Consider the following 19,866-nt stretch of genomic DNA (forward strand, 5'->3'; position numbering starts at 1 on the left):
ATATGATAACCTGTATTTCATTGTTTTTTTTCTCTACAAAATGTATAAATTTACTTTTTATGAATTTTACTTACCCTCAATTGATCTGAAGGGGTCAGTAGCAAACAATATAATTCAAAATAGGGATACACAGTGTTCTCCCCAGAAATTTTGGTAAGCATCACATTTTGCGTAAAAAAATTTAATTGTATTTATTTTTAATGTCATTTGTCGCTCTATTTGTCGTTGATGCTCTTTTTCCTTTATATGTTTTTGTTTATATTGTTCATTACTGAGAATACAATTAAACTACATGTATAACAACAAAAACAGTTGTTTCAGTTTATGTTTTCTTTATTCATTTATAGTTACAGAATTATTTTTTTCCTCGTGTGCCAAATAAAAATAAATATGTGCTTTCAGTTTAATACATAACAATAAGTCAAATGAATGAATGGTTCATTATAGTGCAACCTGTATATATACAAAACTAAATATCTAGTACACAAAATTAACTACTTTTTATATTATATTTAAAAAAAATCAATTTAAAAACTTTTTTTTATCATGTTTATGAAATTCATTGTTTCATGGCACTCAATGGATTAGTCCCTGTTGTTTCTTATCTTTACATCAAAATGATATGTATTTTAACAAAGTTATCTAACAAATAGTCTATTAATGCGTAGGTTTTCTCTATTGGTATATTTTTTTTGTCGACTGTACCTCTGTTGTCATTATCGTGAAAATGCGGATTATTGTCATATCTGGTCCAATCCGTAATCTACACAAAATGTGCAATGGCAGTCGTAGAAAAATTTACGAAAATGAGTCCGAAATAAACATTGTTTGACAAGAGATTATGAATGAATAAGAAGCTTTTAATGCATTAAATGAATTAAACATAAACTTAAGCCAATTATGATCACTTTTTAAAGAAGTATAAAACTTATTTTAGCTCAAAACCAAAATTCTCGCTCTAGTATTACCAGAAGAGAAAGAAAGTATTTTTTGGAGAGTTGCACAAATAAACGACCTTTTAAAAAAAAAATCGTTTTAATCTTTGAAATTTTGTAATACAAAACATAGATTTCGAATTGTTTTTGTGATTGCATTTTTCCATGTCGAAATTGGTGATTGCAGACACGTGGTATTAGTCATGTCACAAGTGTCAGCTTGGGATATTCGCATCCAAACAGTTATCACCCTGAGGGCAATTAACAGCTGGCTATTTAATCTCTTAATTGCCTTAAGTGTCCGACTTAAAGGGATTACAATTAAAGGTGATATAATTTTTATGATCATAATCGATAATAGATGAAAGTTCAAAATTGAGGACAAGTAAAATAGCATCTTCAAAATAATTATAGGGTCGCGGGAATTATTATAGCATCATGGTGAAAAAATATAGGGTCGTGGTACTGCGCACTAAAACGGCCTGGGGAGAACACTGATACAGAAACAGATTAGAAATTGCTGTGAGTCTACTATTTAAAGCTAAAAAAGACCCAGATTCTTTCAAAATTGCTATGATATAAAATAAATCATATTGTACTTGCTGCTTTGAATTCGCCTTTTTTAAGACTGACATTCCCTTGAGTGCAGGTGCCCCACTGTTTAACCCTTTCAACGCTATACACGGCATATGCCACGATGACATACGCCGTCTGCCACTGCTATTCTCTGCATAAGCCACGATGACAACAGATTATTCATAAGGACTTTTAAACCTCTCTAATTTTTCCTTGTATGAATTGAGGATGTACAAGGTCTCATGTGCACTTGAAATCTGGGCAACTTTTATTGTAAAATCATGCAGTAGAAGGAAAAATTGAAGGAAAAAAAAAACAAATATTTTGACAAATGCAAATGGTGGAAATCGGAAACGAAGCTGTAAATAAGGAAATATTTCAGCATTTCTATGGCGAAACTGACAACGAGGATTAGTTAAAAGGTTTCTTGTTATCTCAATGTGCTTATTACATTCAATTCGTGTGGGAAATATGATTTGATCGATTATTACGAGACGTAGAAAAAGGGGGGAAAACGATGTTGACTGAAACTTTTGAGAACAGAGCCACTTAATTGTGCCACGATTACATAATACGTTGTGTATGGTGCAATAAGCTTCAGAATCGATCAATTGGTGTCTTCTTTATTATATGGCAGATAAAACAACAAAATAGATAAAGACTAAAAGTAGTTTTTATTCAAAATTCAACACAAATGTAATAAATAATACCTTTTACCTGTTAATTACCTGAAAATGCAGGTAACCTGATAAAAAATTTAACTGCATAACATAAAAGTTCATACTCTCCTGAGCATTTTTCCTCCAAAAACTTTCTCTGTATCTCTTATAATAAAAAAGATAAAAAGTCTGAAAAGGAATATACTGTTCTAATGAATGAACACAAATAAAAATGCAGCTGCAGCAGCCATTTCTCTACTTTTTTGTGTAGCCTTGAAAGGGTTAAGGGGATTCTCTAACCAGATCAAAGGCCTGGACATATTAAGCATATTTAGCAGTCATGACTGATTTCCCAAGGAATGGCCTAAAATGACTGATATAGTAATTCTGAAATTCAACTATCAATTACCCAAATGGACTGTTTTAATCAAAAACATTTTATTTTAACTGAAATAATTTCCAAAAGCTTAACCAGTTATGAAATTTTAAAACTTTAGATAAATCAGTTTATTACCTTGCTTCCCACTTATGCCTCATCTGATACTGCTGTATAATATCATCATTGTCCTCATTATTGTCTCCTCTGTTTACCACATGGCAGCTTGGAGATTCTTCACTTATCACTAGTGATCTAGTGGAGAAATCCTGCAAAAAAGAAATTTTAAATTGTATTTCTAAGATGAAACATTAGAGAAGTCAAGGGATTCTGATCGAGAAGTTAATTTAATACTGTGGATTCATTATAATTTGTTGGAAACCAATTTTCATGGCTTTCCTGGGTACAGGTGACCCACGAAATTACATGTTTAACAAATAACAAATTTTGTATAGGCTTGTATGTAGACTTTGTCAAAACCATGAAGTTACATATCCACGAATATGAAAGTTTTTCTAAATCCACGAAAATTGGTTCCCACGAAAATTAAAAATTCACAGACTCAGTATAAGGATGTGCTTAAACAATTTAGAGTTAATTTGTAATGAACGCCTCAATTATATTGTCCTAGGTCCGTGTTGTTTATTCTTTGGTTTTCTATGTTGTGTCATGTGTACTATTGTTTGTCTTTTTGTCTTTTTCATTTTTAGCCATGGCATTGTCAGTTTGTTTTCGATTTATGAGTTTGACTGTCCCTCTGGTATCTTTCGTCCCTCTTCTATAGCTTGAATTTCACATTACAAATTAAGATAACAATAAAAACCAGTGTAACCTACCCTAGACATCTGTATGAGAAATCTCAATACAAACTTCTGAAATCCTGGTAGATCTGATTGAGCAGCAGCTCCACAGAATACTGAAACTGTAAAATCCTTCAGCTGGGCATTTAGAAAACTAACAAAGTGATGCAACTCTGACCATGAGGGATCTTCCACTCCACAATATCTACAAAAATACATATTTACTAGTAACACTTTTCTTTTTTTTTTTTTTTTTTAATAGACAAAATGCGTTCAACTTGTTTGCCACTTTGATTCAATAAGTAGATTGAATCAAATAATTTTCAACAATTTGGTTAGTTTTCCGAATTCATAAAATTTTAAAATGCATGTAATAATCTACATAAACATTGTAGTAAAACAAACCTTAGAAGGGTCAGAAGGCAATTTCTTTTTTCGTCATCTGAATTGGTGGGATGGTCAGCATCTTGACTTTTATTGACACCAAGCCCTTTAAGGCACTGATACGGTCTTTGGAAGGTAGAACTTTGGTATTCTTGAGTATCAAATTGTCTGTCATGTTCTGAGAAGTTTTGAGGTTTTCTTCCTTTTAGAATCATGAGGCTTTCTTTTGGAGATCTGCACATAACATGAGGTAGCACTTGTAAAAAATTATGCAGATATTTCAGGTCTCTGCCCTGCAAAACAATAACACAGTTAAAGAAATGAAACAGCAATTTGATGGACAGACACAAACAAATAACAACAATTTGATGGACAGGCACAAACAAATAACAACAATTTATGGACTGACTCAAACAAATAACAACAATTTGATGGACTGACACAAACAAATAACAACAATTTGATGGACTGACTCAAACAAATAACAACAATTTGATGGACTGACTCAAACAAATAACAACAATTTGATGGACTGACTCAAACAAATAACAACAATTTATGGACTGACTCAAACAAATAACAACAATTTGATGGACTGAAACAAACAAATAACAACAATTTGATGGACTGACTCAAACAAATAACAACAATTTATGGACTGACTCAAACAAATAACAACAATTTGATGGACTGACTCAAACAAATAACAACAATTTGATGGACTGAAACAAACAAATAACAACAATTTGATGGACTGACCCAAACAAATAACAACAATTTGATGGACTGACTCAAACAAATAACAACAATTTGATGGACTGACTCAAACAAATAACAACAATTTATGGACTGACTCAAACAAATCACAACAATTTGATGGACTGACTCAAACAAATAACAACAATTTGATGGACTGACTCAAACAAATAACAACAATTTATGGACCGACTCAAACAAATAACAACTATTTGATGGACTGACTCAAACAAATTACAAGTCTTTTAAAAGTTCCAAGTCAAAATATGAAGATACACACAGTAAGTTCACATTCAATATTCATCTATGTAATGCATTGATTAATTTCATTTCAGTTCAGCCTTTGTCCTACGTGGGAGGCCTGGTTGACCACCTATGTATTTTTTCGACACATTTATGTGTTTTTCTTACCAATGGTGCGTCTCTGAACATTCATGAAAAATTAATTTAAAATTTCGTTTTAATAGTTCAGGTACTGAAGGTAAAACATCAATTACAAGTGCAATCAATCACCTGGAAAAAAGTATGACTGTTTAAAATTACAGGTGAACGTTAGGATTATATCAATGAGTTTCTCTTAATATTGTTTTTGGCAGAAACAACGAAAAAAACATTTAAAGAAAAAAGTGCTGCTGAAATTTTTTGGCTCAGTATATATATATAGTATGTATACATTAAGACATTCAGATTCTTGACCAAGAAATTTATTAATTATTGAAATTTAAAAATGCCAGCATTACTGTGAAATAATTACCTGAGTGAAAGGATCTCTGACTAAAACATTCAAAGACTCAATGATGTAATAGTCCATGACAGACTTCCTCCAAACATATCCATAACTAGTGGTAAGGCTTCCCAACACTAGAAGCTGGAATAAAAATGAATCCACTCCATCCTGAACCTTAAAAAAAATAATATTAACTTCATCAATAAACAAAAATCTGAGGGTACTGTTAATTGTTGTTAAAAAAAAATAATAATATTGACAAAAGCATATTTTTTAGTAACTAAGTAAAAGGGCCTTTTCTGCATCAGAATAAGTGTATTTGTTGTGACATCATGGCTTGAAAACTACCTGTTTTTAGTTTTGTTTCACCTCAAATGAAACTTTGTATCAAGCCAACGTTAAAACAGACATAAATGAATACTGTAAATTCAGAAATTATTGGGTGCGTTTATTATTGCAATTTTGTCATTTTAGACTTAAATGCGATTTTAATTTTTACGATTTTGAGAAAAATTTTGTTTAATTCATATAAAATATTTGAAAATGCGAGTTTAAATTATTGCGTTTACACTCTGTCGCATTTTACGCAATAACAAAAACCTCAAATTTATTTCTGAATTTACAGTATCTATATTCAAAAGTTAAAGTTTAAGTAAAAATAAATGGCCATTTAATTAAGGCCCTAAGTAATAGCACACCCCTTACAAATATCAAATTTTAACTAATAAGAATGGATATGATTCAATGGTGAAATAAGAAGTGGAAACATTTCCTTTTTTCATTTTTCCAATGATTTGTGAAGAAATAATATATTCTTTTTAATTGAGGTCATCAGGCATGGTTACTATTTTAGTGACAATCAGAGAAAAGTAAGAACATTTGCTGTTATTATTTTAAAGTTTTGACCAATGAAGAACCTATAGTTTTGTGTTGCTCAGTTTTTTTCTTTGTTGAGTTCTTCAACTAAAATAATAATACAGCAAATTTTAGAGAAAAACTAAAACTCTCTATCAATTGTTTCAAGTGTTATAGAATGAAATCTCAACAAGTAGTGTAATTTGCCCAATTTACATAAACTTACCAAATCTTTGTTTTTGGCCAGTTGTGATAAAATTTTGCCAAAAACTGCCAGTAAGCTCTCATTTATGATGTTTTTTTTACATAAGGTTTTATCTATGAACATGACGAAGGTGTTTTGGTATTTTTACATAACATACTTTATCTTTTGTTGATAAAACAAAACATAAAAGAAACTTTACCTCACTAGAAATATCAAAGTGAAATATTGTTGGTTGTTGGTTTCCTGGTGGAGATGTTCTTTTAATAAGTTGTTCCATTATTTCATCAACATTAACAGACTTGCTATGTAAAGGAATGGTTAAATTGTTTGGTCTCTGTAGATAATTTCTTTGAGTCAATCTTGTGAGCTCTGTAACCATTCTTTTTTTGTAAAGTGTTTTTCCAACACCTGCTCTATTAGACTTTACAACTCTTACAGTACATCTGCAATACATTGTACTTGTATTACAGCTTTTATATTAATGCTAGCTGAAGCCCTGCCTATCTTGATTGCTGTGCTTGAGCAAACATTGATACAAGCAAAGCAAGCAAGCCAAACAAAGATTTGTCTTGCTAGCATTAATGTAAAAGCTGTAAATAATCTCTTAAATTAGAGTTAATTCATACTTAAATGTAAAATCAATGTAAAATCAAAATTCATCAAGCAATTGAGAATTTAATTTCAATCAAATGCCTTTTTTATTAGATTAAAACTTTTAATGCAGTGATTGAACATTTCCAGATTACTTTTCTTCTGATCACAATGATAGGGAAGAGTGCAAAATGTGCAACACAGAAAGGTGGATCACACCATTTTCTACCCCAGTCTAAGCAAAACAAAACTAGAGGCTCTCAAGAGCCTGTATCGCTCACCTGATTTTACATGGGTTTTTGAAATCATATAGAAAAAAGATAAAATTTGGCTACAAAGTAACAACACTTGGCCAGCACCTCATGAAGAAAGGAACATTTATGCTTTGTTTGGTTTCATTCAATTCAGTGGTTCTCTGAAAGAAGACATTTGTATGTATTTCCAATTGGGTCCTATGTTAAACTAAGTCCCCCGCAGGCGGCCATCTTGGATTATGGATTAGCTACAAAGTAACAACAATTGGTCAGCACCTTATAAGGAACATTCGTGCCATGTTTGGTTTAATTCCATTCAGTGGTTCTCTAAAAGAAGTCATTTGTATGTATTTCCCATAGTGTCCTATGTTAAACTAAGTCCCCAGCTAACAGCCATCTTGAATGATGGATCGGCTACAAAGTAACAACACTTGGTCAGCACCTCATAAGGAACATTCATGCCATGTTTGGTTACATTCCATTCAGTGGTTCTCTAAAAGAAGTCATTTGTATGCATTTCCCGTAGGGTCCTATGTTAAACCAAGTCCCCCGCTTGAGGCCATCTTGAATGATGAATCTGCTACAAAGTAACAACACTTGGTCAGCATCTCATAAGGAACACTCATGCCATGTTTGGTTTCATTCCATTCAGTGGTTCTCTAAAAGAAGTCATTTGTATGCATTTCCCATAGGGTCCTATGTTAAACCAAGTCCCCTGCTGGCAGCCATCTTGAATGATGGATCGGCTACAAAGTAACAACACTTGGTCAGCACCTCATAAGGAACACTCATGCCATGTTTGGTTTCATTCCATTCAGTGGTTCTCTAAAAGAAGTCATTTGTATGTATTTCCCATAGGGTCCTATGTTAAACTAAGTTCCCCGCTGGCATCCATCTTGAATGATGAATCTGCTACAAAGTAACAACACTTGGTCAGCATCTCATAAGGAACATGCATGCCATGTTTGGTTTAATTCCATTCAGTGGTTCTCTAAAAAAAGTCATTTGTATGCATTTCCCATAGGGTCCTATGTTAAACTAAGTCCCTTGCTGGCAGCCATTTTGAATGATGGATCGGCTACAAAGTAACAACACTTAGTCAGCACCTCATAAGGAACATTCATGCCATGTTTGGTTTCATTCCATTCAGTGGTTCTCTAAAAGAAGTCATTTGTATGCATTTCCCATAGGGTCCTATGTTAAACTAAGACCCTTGCTGGCAGCCATTTTGAATGATGGATCGGCTACAAAGTAACAACACTTGGTTAGCACCTCATATGGAACATTCATGCCATGTTTGGTTACATTCCATTCAGTGGTTCTCTAAAAGAAGTCATTTGTATGCATTTCCCATAGGGTCCTATGTTAAACCAAGTCCCCTACTGGCAGCAATCTTGAATGATGGATCGGCTACAAAGTAACAACACTTGGTCAGCACCTCATAAGGAACATTCATGCCATGTTTGGTTACATTCCATTCAGTGGTTCTCTAAAAGAAGTCATTTGTATGCATTTCCCGTAGGGTCCTATGTTAAACCAAGTCCCCCGCTTGAGGCCATCTTGAATGATGAATCTGCTACAAAGTAACAACACTTGGTCAGCATCTCATAAGGAACACTCATGCCATGTTTGGTTTCATTCCATTCAGTGGTTCTCTAAAAGAAGTCATTTGTATGCATTTCCCATAGGGTCCTATGTTAAACCAAGTCCCCTGCTGGCAGCCATCTTGAATGATGGATCGGCTACAAAGTAACAACACTTGGTCAGCACCTCATAAGGAACACTCATGCCATGTTTGGTTTCATTCCATTCAGTGGTTCTCTAAAAGAAGTCATTTGTATGTATTTCCCATAGGGTCCTATGTTAAACTAAGTTCCCCGCTGGCATCCATCTTGAATGATGAATCTGCTACAAAGTAACAACACTTGGTCAGCATCTCATAAGGAACATGCATGCCATGTTTGGTTTAATTCCATTCAGTGGTTCTCTAAAAAAAGTCATTTGTATGCATTTCCCATAGGGTCCTATGTTAAACTAAGTCCCTTGCTGGCAGCCATTTTGAATGATGGATCGGCTACAAAGTAACAACACTTAGTCAGCACCTCATAAGGAACATTCATGCCATGTTTGGTTTCATTCCATTCAGTGGTTCTCTAAAAGAAGTCATTTGTATGCATTTCCCATAGGGTCCTATGTTAAACTAAGTCCCTTGCTGGCAGCCATTTTGAATGATGGATCGGCTACAAAGTAACAACACTTGGTTAGCACCTCATAAGGAACATTCATGCCATGTTTGGTTACATTCCATTCAGTGGTTCTCTAAAAGAAGTCATTTGTATGCATTTCCCATAGGGTCCTATGTTAAACTAAGTCCCTTGCTGGCAGCCATTTTGAATGATGGATCGGCTACAAAGTAACAACACTTGGTCAGCACCTCATAAGGAACACTCATGCCATGTTTGGTTTCATTCCATTCAGTGGTTCTCTAAAAGAAGTCATTTGTATGTATTTCCCATAGGGTCCTATGTTAAACTAAGTTCCCCGCTGGCATCCATCTTGAATGATGAATCTGCTACAAAGTAACAACACTTGGTCAGCATCTCATAAGGAACATGCATGCCATGTTTGGTTTAATTCCATTCAGTGGTTCTCTAAAAAAAGTCATTTGTATGCATTTCCCATAGGGTCCTATGTTAAACTAAGTCCCTTGCTGGCAGCCATTTTGAATGATGGATTGGCTACAAAGTAACAACACTTAGTCAGCACCTCATAAGGAACATTCATGCCATGTTTGGTTTCATTCCATTCAGTGGTTCTCTAGAAGAAGTTCGAAATGTAAAATGTTAAGGACGACGGATGACGGACGCCAAGGCCAGGATTTTTTATTTTGTTGGTTTATGAATCCGCCGACCCGATTTTGCCGATTCCTAGAATAAAAATCAAATTGACTTATCATGCTTTTTTATTCCCGCCGACCCAAACAAATACATTATCCCTGAAAAATAATTAAATTCTTCTTTTTAATGAAATGAAATGCATGAATCACTAACAAAATTGATAACACTCTCTGTTGTGAAAAAATAAAACTTCCAGTTTACGTTTCTAAAAATAGACAAATCAATTATAACTGACCTTGAAATGTCGATTACGCAAATAATTTTGCGGAACGAAATCTGTGTTTAAAACCCATTACACAATAAGTTTGTTTCCCTTATTTGTCATCAGTCTGTAAGATGCACAATCCCATAGAAATAGACTTGTCCAAATGTGGACAGGTGGAAAGCACCTTGGAAGTAAAAGTTCTGAATATCAACAAGTCATTTAGAATTTTCTTGTTTCTTGGCTTATAAAAAAAATATCGTCCATTTGGATTAAAAATGGGAATGCATGACACTAGATTAACCAGATATTCTCGTTTTTTTCCATGGAAGAGTCTATTACGTTTTTGACACGTGTGTTGAAACTTATTTTCATACAACGTTTTTTACATTTTTTCTTTATCAGTTTTCGTTTTTGAAGATCATTACTCACCAAGTTTTCTGGAATTGATTAAGAGCTACGCGAATTTGTTTTTCTTGTTTGTGAAAAGACGATTTAATTTCGTCTTTGTCTGTGAACACCCCCCTTTTTTACGGTAGACCATTAGACAATGTTATGCGATATTTATGACAGCTGAGCAAGAATATTTCAACGAACTAAAATTTGAAATGATGACAAGATAGCATAATAACATTTTGTTAGAAAGGTGAAATGTATATTTATTTTGCATTTTTTTTTTTCTGTCTTGAAATATATTATTTTTCTTTTTTTTCCCCGACTGACCGACCCGACTTTTTCATGGTGAAAATCCGTAAACCAACAAATTAAAAAAACGTGGCCCAAGTGATGAGAAAAGCTCACTTGGCCCTACATGGTTTCTATGTTGAATATCAGAGAAAATCCGGGCTGTTCTCTAAAGTATTCGGGCCAGGTGAGCTAATAATGTGGCTTTTCTTGAAATAAATGTACAGGGAGGAAAGTACTTTTGATTTTACCTCGCAAAGCATAAAATTTTAATTGACATCTCGTTTAATTGTTAAGTCCGTCAAAAAATAACTAACCATAAAACTTTAATAAAAGTGCATTCAAACCCTCCCAACATCCATTCAATTAAATATGGAAAATCCATGAACTAAAAGAATGTTCTTCAAAGTTAGTTCCTTGAAATATTGTATATCTTAACTACTGGTATCTTACCCATCAAAATCTACTACAGCTGCAGAACTAGCGTGATATCCAGTATTGGCAAATTTTAACTTCCAAAACAAGTACTGATTAATATTCTGAATGCTTGGTAGGCGAAAACTAGGTCTGTAAAATTTATTCAAAGACCTGACAATAACAGATTTTTGTTCACTGTTTGTGCAACATACAATTACCAGCTTGTACATTCTACCTGAAAATTCAAATAACACACTTTAAATACCAATTTTCATGGGTTTCATTTGTACAAATTAACACCAAATTCAAATGTTAATTAAGTGAATTACAAATTTTGTATTGGCTTTGCATGTAGAGATAGGCAAAACAACTAAATCAGATACCCACAAAAATGCATGTTTTCCTCAATCCACAAATATTGATGTTACCACCAATAAAGTTCTAAATCAGCTACCAGTACATGCAGTATAAAAGAAGATGATTCTCAAATGTGTATCCTCGATCGAATGTATACATTACAATTGAGTAGTCAATTAACCTCACTTGAGCAATTACTGTTAATCAGGAAAATTAAAATCAAGAGGATGTCGTAAACATTTAGCTATTATGGAGAACTTTTTAATCACATTATATGACCTGATGATTCCCCAAAAAAACAAAAAAAAACAGTTCAAAAGAGGAAAGTAAAACTACAATACACCTTCCATTTAATTTACATTGACAAGCAAGTGCAAAAATGTAATTTCGACAATTGATGAAAATATGATATATAAGAAATGTCCATATTATTTGTTTTTTATTAAGCTTTCTAACAACACATAAGAGTAAATACTTTTACTATTCTATCAGTGTTCTGCAATTCATAAACTCTTATTTACTTTGTTGCCTTTGAAGATCTTTAATTAGCTGTATTGCTTTAGTATTAAATATCATTGCTGCAACAATTTTTGAAACAAAACTTTCTGTTCTCAGCAAATGATATTTTGTGTTTTATGGGGCATAAAAAATGGTAGCACAATTGTAGTTAACTTCACAGCAAAAGTGCAGGATGTTGATTACTGCTGTTTTCCTCTTTAAGACAATAACATGAATGAATGCAAATCAAAAAATCCCACCTGCGCTTTCTTAATAATTTTTTTACAGTGTGTGTTGTAATACATTTAAAACAAATTATATCAAAATTATAAAAAAAAAAACTTCATCAGATCTAACTCAAAATACGGAAAATTTTAAGTTTAGGGGGTCTTGAAATCTTTTGACAGCTTCCTAAGTGCTAATTTTTAACCTTTTACAACTGGACCAAATCATTACTTCACTTTAAAATTCATTATCCAATTTTTTGACAATGTCATTTTGTCCCTTGACTTACTATTTGAGGCGTTAAACATGGAGAAATACAATTGGAAGGAGTATAAAAAAAATTTAGCAAAGTAACACACTGTCCACACTTGGTACTGCATTCCTGGTCAAGGAAAATCAAGGGACGACAATTGTGGTCTCAGACCTAATGCTTGTAGTCTAAAGGTCAGGTTGGCTTGCATGCTTTGTTTGTATAAATTTTTGCTCAAGTTTGTAATAAAGATTGAAATCTGCAATCAATAATTGTGCACATCTTCAGAAGGTCTTTTACTTCTTATTTTCAATTACCTTTGTTTTTCAAACTGTTCATGAGAGTTTGTAATTTTCTTTCTGCCTTGTCTGCAATATCATAATCCAAATTCTCAGCATTTACTAAGCAAAAGATTTTGCTATTTTCTGCAAATAAAGATCTCCTCCAGAAAACCTCTACCTGACAATGTAAAATAAAACTCAACAAGAATGAACACATTGTTATGCTAAGTTTACCAATTCAAAAGCATAAGAAATGACTAATTCGGTGTCTGATAGAAAAGTGGTCACAAGTTACAACTCTGACTTCACTGCCATCATGCTGAAGCAATGTGATGTAATTCTTTTTAGTAGGACTAGAATAAAATGTGATGAAAAATTTCCATTATTATATTTAAAGTGTAGGGAATCAAGCAGTAGTTGTGTTACAGCTTCTGACCAGTTAGGACATTAGGACATCATTCTGTTCAGTAGTTCTTGTACCTGGTACTTGAAAAAAGTCCGACAAAAATAAATCTTTCAGCATATTTTCTAAATTTGAATCAGAAAACAGCTATTAGACTTGTATTTATATATTCATGATCAGAATTATATTAGCAGCAACATAAGTCCATGATTTTTAATTTGTTGGATTACAGATTTTTTATATGAAAAAGTCTGATTCATCCTTCAGTTAAACAAGAAAAAAAAACATCTTACAATATGTAAATATCAATTTTATCTTTATTCTGCAAATCGCAAAAAAGGGTCTACAGATCCTAAGCTCAATATCAAAACAAGTTTAATTTTTTTGAAGAATTACCACATCTAATGTTGTGTCTGGAGTACAAAGTAAGACTTCATCTGACTGTGGTAAAGGCGTGTAATTTCTAGGTCCCTGATTATACATGTATAGTGATAAAACAGTGTTGTATATTTCACCTAAAATTACAATGAAAATCATAAAGTAAGAGAGATAACTCTAGTTTTATAAATAAGTAACTCAAAATTATCTTCATCTAACCACATGAACAAGCAAGAATGAAAATCACATTTTCAATTTTAGTAGACAGGGTTCATAATTTCAATACTTTTCAATTAAGAAATTAATTTTGGTCTTCCAACTGTTTTGATTTGGTACAACCACTGATTGTACTATGGATTTGTATGTTTATCTTCCAGTTATATTTATATATTCATCTGATGTAGCTAATCTAATGCAAGATTTTAACCTTTGTCAAAAAAAAACCTAAAACTTAACACTGATCATTGGGCCATTAAAATAAAGTCTAGACATGTTGACCCCTGTCTGATTGACTATATAGCTATAACAGACATTTAAGCAGCATCAAAACCTAATACTGTTCCCTGAATTGTATAAAACATGTCAAAATATAGTTGATGGATGACTGTTACTCGCAGTAACTAAAAACATAAACCAAACATAAACATGAAGACCTAGAAACATTTTAATAGCATATTTCTTTTTAAATTTCAATCTGAACTATGGTACTCATTTGCAAAAATATTATTAGTTGCCCATAACACCTGTTAAGTTTGTATTTACTAACTTACTCTGATTGCAGTGGAGTAGATTTGGTTCTCCTGGCCTTAGGAATGGTAAGAAACTCCTTTCAATCGAACTTGTAACAGTTTCTGAAAAAAGTAATATTGTTTTCAGCATGTATTAGACATGAATATGGTCAAGATTTTGTAAGTATGCCACATTATCATGATTATAGAAATTTCGTAAAATCAATTTAAAGGTCGAAATCATTCCTTCTGGGTTAAGAAAAAGGAAAGGTCAATTAATTTTGTGTTTAAATTAATGAAACTGAACATTTAAAATTTAAAATAAATAAATACATTTTTGAAAGATAAGAATATTTTTAAAAATTTGTATATTCACACTATTGGAAATGTTCAATAAATAAAGTAACAGATCAAAACAAAATAATGACCATTAATTGAGTACCTTGTTCGGCAAGTCTTTTCAATATCAGACCAAAATGTTCAATACTTAAGTAATCTGAAACGCCAGATGAAATTGAGTTCAGGAACTTTTCCCACAATTCCTTTAAGGCTGTATGCAGCAATTCAAATGCATTTTCCCTAAAAAAAATAATAATTACCATGGAATATGTTAATTTCTCTAAATATAAACCTACATGTATAAACAATTGGTTATTTGGTCATTTGTAAGTTCAGTTCAATTTTATAAAACAAAATGTTTATGACAAGTTAAATTCTAAATACAACTACTTGGAATTTTAGAGTGGTAAGCAATTGACAATGCAGAGGAGTGGAAATATCCAATTCCCCAAAGTGACAACATTTTTATGTCCAGTTTCGTCAATCACTTATAATTCCTAAATAGTTTTGTAAAAGTTTTGTGTCAATAGGCATAAATAACTGTAGATCCTACCTTCAAAAATGTCGGTAAATAAAATTAATAAAGAATACTTGTATATAATAAAATAGTTTAAAGCACTTTCTGCCTAAAAAAACAGTGCAGAATTTAGAAACAAGGTAATGAACATTGAACTTCTAAATTTATGTTTTAACAGCTTAAGTTTCAAAATTCTAAATTTATTTTAAATATTCACTGTTGAGAGTTGACCATGATTTTCCTTCAAATAAAATGAAAGAAAATCAGATTTAATAAAGAAAATTTAGCATTAAGTTTCAGTTTTTTAAATTCCAGATTTTTTTTTCATTTTCAAGTAAATTTATTGAGTTTTACTCAAATTGAATCAAATGAAGCTTCTTTGAATTTGATCAGAGAACATGCTATTTGTCCCAAGTGAATAAACAATGAAAAACATGTATAATTACTCTGGGTGCATGCCAAGACCATGCACCAAGTCTGTTGTCATTGATTCCATGGAATGTTGAGATTGTATCCATCCTGTATATCCTCTGTATGCCTCATCATGAATGTTAGCCTTACTCTGCACAGGTTCATTTGGAAGTGGTTTTGTATTAAATTCAGATTCATGTTCCTCACACCATACCAATGCTAAATAAATTTAAAAAAGAAACTTAAAAACATGTAGCATAACACAAGTCATACTATATCAATTGAAATACAACATATAAATGCATTATTGTACATTCAGACCAAAAATAAAATTTGAATTGTTTGATGTTGCCTACCTAGCCACCTAAAGAGCAGTCTATCAGACAAATATTAAGACAGATCTCATTTTAAATCAAATATTTTCAGAATATATAAAAAAGAAGATGTGGTATGATTGCCAATCAGACAACTGTCCACAAGAGACCAAAATGACACAGACATTAACAACTATAGGTAAAGAATGTTCTCCTGCTCTTACATTTATTTCTTATACAACTTGTGTTGTTGGCCAAAAAACAACAAGAAAAAACTAGCTCAATAAGCTACCTACGGAACTGAACAAGGGACAAAACATGTACTAGACAACATCCAACAAAATATTAAATAGGGGTGGCTTCAGACTGTATCCATTTGTTTAATGTAAAACCAGTGAAAGTCCATTTATTAGTCAAATTCAGATTTATTACACTAAATATTTTAAAAATTTTATTGTATTTTGGGGATAACTATAAAGATTCAGTCAAATTTCCTATAAGTTTCATGAAGGTGTAACTAAGTTAGATTTACGAGTTTGACTGTCCCTTTGGTGTCTTTCGTCCCTCTTTTACTGATGACAGAAAAACTTTAACCCAATACTTTATGTACTTGTCAACTGTAAAATAAACAAGAGGCTCTCAAGAGCCTAAATCGCTTACCTGAAATGTTTTGCTTAAATATTTCATCAATGAATATTTTTGCTTTTCAATATATCTTAATGAGTGGTTAAAAATGCCATTTAATTGTTCTTTGTATCTCTTATATATTTTCTTCAAAAGCAAAAAGATACATTTATGTTCCATATTAGCCATTCTGGCTATGTTTGCTGATGTACAAGTAAATAAAATACAAAATTTATGCTAGATACTGAAACTAGATGAACAAATTGTGAAAAATTGGTTTAAAAGGGTAAACTCCCTGAGGGGTTAATTGACAATATTGTTCATATGGTCTAATTTTATTTGTTTTCGTTAATTTTTTTACTTAAATAAGGCCGTTAGTTTTCTTGTTTGAATTGTTTAACATTATCTTATTGGGGCCTTTTATAGCTGACTATGCAGTATGGGCTTTTCTCATTGTTGAAGGCCGTACAGTGACCTATAGTTGTTAATGTTTGTGTCATTTTAGTCTTTTGAGGATAGTTGTCTCATTGGCAATCATACCACATCTTCTTTTTTATAATTTGTATATCTTTATTAGCTGAACATTTTTGCTGTTAACGGTTTTTCTTTTTCACTAATAATATTTAAGAATTTAGATTATAACCAAAAACTGCAGAATTTCTACTAAAATTACTCACTTTCACTTAATAAACAATAGAGTTGTTAAATTTAGCTGAAAATTTCAAAATAAAGAACTTAGCCTATTAAACATTTTTACCTCACATCAGATCACTCTATTGCTTGCATTTGAGATATAAGCCAAAACCTGCACTTAACCCCTATGTTTCTTATTATCAATGGTAGCCATGTTTTTTGACGAAACAGAAAATAATATAAAATTTTTGAAAAATAAATCACAAGAAATGGTTATGCGAGAATTGTGTTAAGAAGACATATATATCCAATTCCCATGATAAGTATATATGGATACCACTTGACACTTATATGTACATACATGTATTTGTTGATTACAGATTTAAGTTAGTAATTTATTTTCTGATCAGATGTAAAAAAGGGACATGTAGTTTACATCAAATGTTTTGAAAATGTTCAGTCATTTAACACACAGGTGTCAATATTTACACACCTACCATGAATGGTCATAAATCCTTCATGTGAAAGCTGGGGTAAATATTAACAGCCAGTTAAGAACTCAAGTGAAATCTAGCTGTTAATAAGTGGGTTCAGTAGAGTGGGGGGCTCATATTTGCGGGGGACACAATTTCGCCGTTTTATGATTTTGGGGTGTAAAAACGTCAAAAGATGGCTGAAATGGAAGAAATATGCCGATTAATTAGGACTTTATAACATATATGATTATTTTTTAAACTTAGATAAAATTACGGCACTTACTGCAAAAGGGTCAAAATACGGACAACGAATTTCGGTCAATTTCCTGAAAGAAAACAGTTTTTTCAAAGAATTTTTTCTTTGAAATTTTTTGACTGATTGGCCTACATTTCTATTTTTTACACCTTTGAAATGTCTGCTGTTCATCTATAATGAAATTTATTTGATAGATATTATATAAAGCTGCAGTTATTTGGTTTTAAAAAGATGTGTAAAAACGGCAAATGTGTGTCTCCCATTGACAAAATATCAGGAAATTTCATACACCCTTTAACCCAACTTTACAGATGATTATTTTCAAACAAACATGTTTTCAAGCTTAGGAATGTTTGCATTTGAAGTTATCTTCATATAGAAATATCAGTATACTTCAAAAACATATAGACCTGAGCATAAACTGTAGAAAGCATGGAAAGATATGGCGAAAATGAGCACCCCACTCTAGCAATAAAATTATATTAGACATTTTTTTGTGACATGGAGTCGGACTGGGGGTTACGTGTGCATCATGTGACCCACTCCCCCAAACACAACAACCTACCTGTCACTTGTGTGGTATACAGGTTGTACAGGGGCAGATCAAGTCATTTTAATAAAGGGGGTTCCTAACACAGGGACAAAAAGGGGGGTTACTAACATGTTCCCTTTCAAATCAATGATCGTCGAAAAAACGTTTACGGTTTTGTCGTATAAATTTAAAACAATTGCTGTTATTAACATTGCTATAATATCTGACTGTTTCTTTTTTTGATTAAAGTAATGCTTATTCATGAATTGTGACCAACTGTGAGAGCTCGTTGTGCCGGTTAAATGAGCCTCGTTAAATTGATGATACCAATGTCCATGCGACATGGAAAGAAAGGGGATAGGAACGTGCACAATGTTCTTTCTTAAAATTCACAACATATAGCATATACCGTGTGTATCATTCTTTCTTAATCTTCAAATCTTAATCTTTCCCACACTATAAACAGAAGTGTTATCACGATTACCTGTTGACTGTTCAAAGCTCCGCGTACGATTGGAACAATGGCTGCTAGGAGCATGTTCATTTCATCGTGATAAAACTGCAGCGTGAAATATCTGGAGTAACGAGGTTCCGAAAGGGAAACTAGGAGATAGAATTTAGCTTTAAGCCTTTATATTGTACAAAAATAAATTCTGCAACCCTACTGTACACCAAAGATTACAAAGTTTTGTACACCAAAGATTACAAAGTTTTGTACACCCAAGATTACAAAGTTTTGTATACAAAACTTTGTAATCTTTGGTGTACACAGTAGGGTGTTTCTAGTAACTAAGTTACTAGAAACTTTGTAATCTTTTGTGTAAAGTAGGGTAGTAACTAAGTTACTAGAAACTTTGTAATCTTTGGTGTACAAAACTTTGTAATCTTTGGTGTACAAAACTTTGTAATCTTTGGTGACCAAAACTTTGTAATCTTTGGTGTACAAAACTTTGTAATCTTTGGTGTACAGTAGGGTGTTTCTAGTAACTAAGTTACTAGAAACTTTGTAATCTTTGGTGTACAAAACTTTGTAATCTTTGGTGTACAAAACTTTGTAATCTTTGGTGTACAGTAGGGTGTTTCTAGTAACTAAGTTATTAGTTACTAGACTAGAAACTTTGTAATCTTTGGTGTACAGTAGGGTGTTTCTAGTAACTAAGTTATTAGTTACTAGACTAGAAACTTTGTAATCTTTGGTGTACAGTAGGGTTTTACTATCTTACAATGATCTGTAATATAGTTTACTCACATTAAATAGAGTTAAAAAAAAACAATTACGGCGGGCCAGCTAATGTTTGAATCGCACAGACCAACACCGAGCAATGA

The 19,866-nt window shown here is 32.3% G+C and overlaps 1 protein-coding gene across 1 annotated transcript in view; it reads right to left on the reverse strand.

Annotated features, from left to right (window-relative positions):
* Positions 1-19,866, reverse strand: part of LOC134700396 (E3 ubiquitin-protein ligase RNF213-like) — a 120,412-nt gene that overhangs the window by 97,847 nt on the left and 2,699 nt on the right. Inside the window, exons 3-13 of the mRNA XM_063561784.1 lie at positions 15,741-15,924; positions 14,881-15,017; positions 14,481-14,561; positions 13,729-13,847; positions 12,966-13,107; positions 11,355-11,553; positions 6,473-6,716; positions 5,241-5,387; positions 3,752-4,023; positions 3,383-3,551; positions 2,685-2,815 (exon numbers count right to left, since the gene is read on the reverse strand). Of these exons, the coding sequence (XP_063417854.1) occupies positions 2,685-2,815; positions 3,383-3,551; positions 3,752-4,023; positions 5,241-5,387; positions 6,473-6,716; positions 11,355-11,553; positions 12,966-13,107; positions 13,729-13,847; positions 14,481-14,561; positions 14,881-15,017; positions 15,741-15,924 (1,825 nt within the window). The remainder of the gene's footprint in view (positions 1-2,684; positions 2,816-3,382; positions 3,552-3,751; positions 4,024-5,240; positions 5,388-6,472; positions 6,717-11,354; positions 11,554-12,965; positions 13,108-13,728; positions 13,848-14,480; positions 14,562-14,880; positions 15,018-15,740; positions 15,925-19,866) is intronic.

This window comes from Mytilus trossulus, unplaced genomic scaffold, assembly GCF_036588685.1.
Source record: "Mytilus trossulus isolate FHL-02 unplaced genomic scaffold, PNRI_Mtr1.1.1.hap1 h1tg000138l__unscaffolded, whole genome shotgun sequence".
NCBI classification, from domain to species: Eukaryota; Metazoa; Mollusca; class Bivalvia; order Mytilida; family Mytilidae; genus Mytilus; species Mytilus trossulus.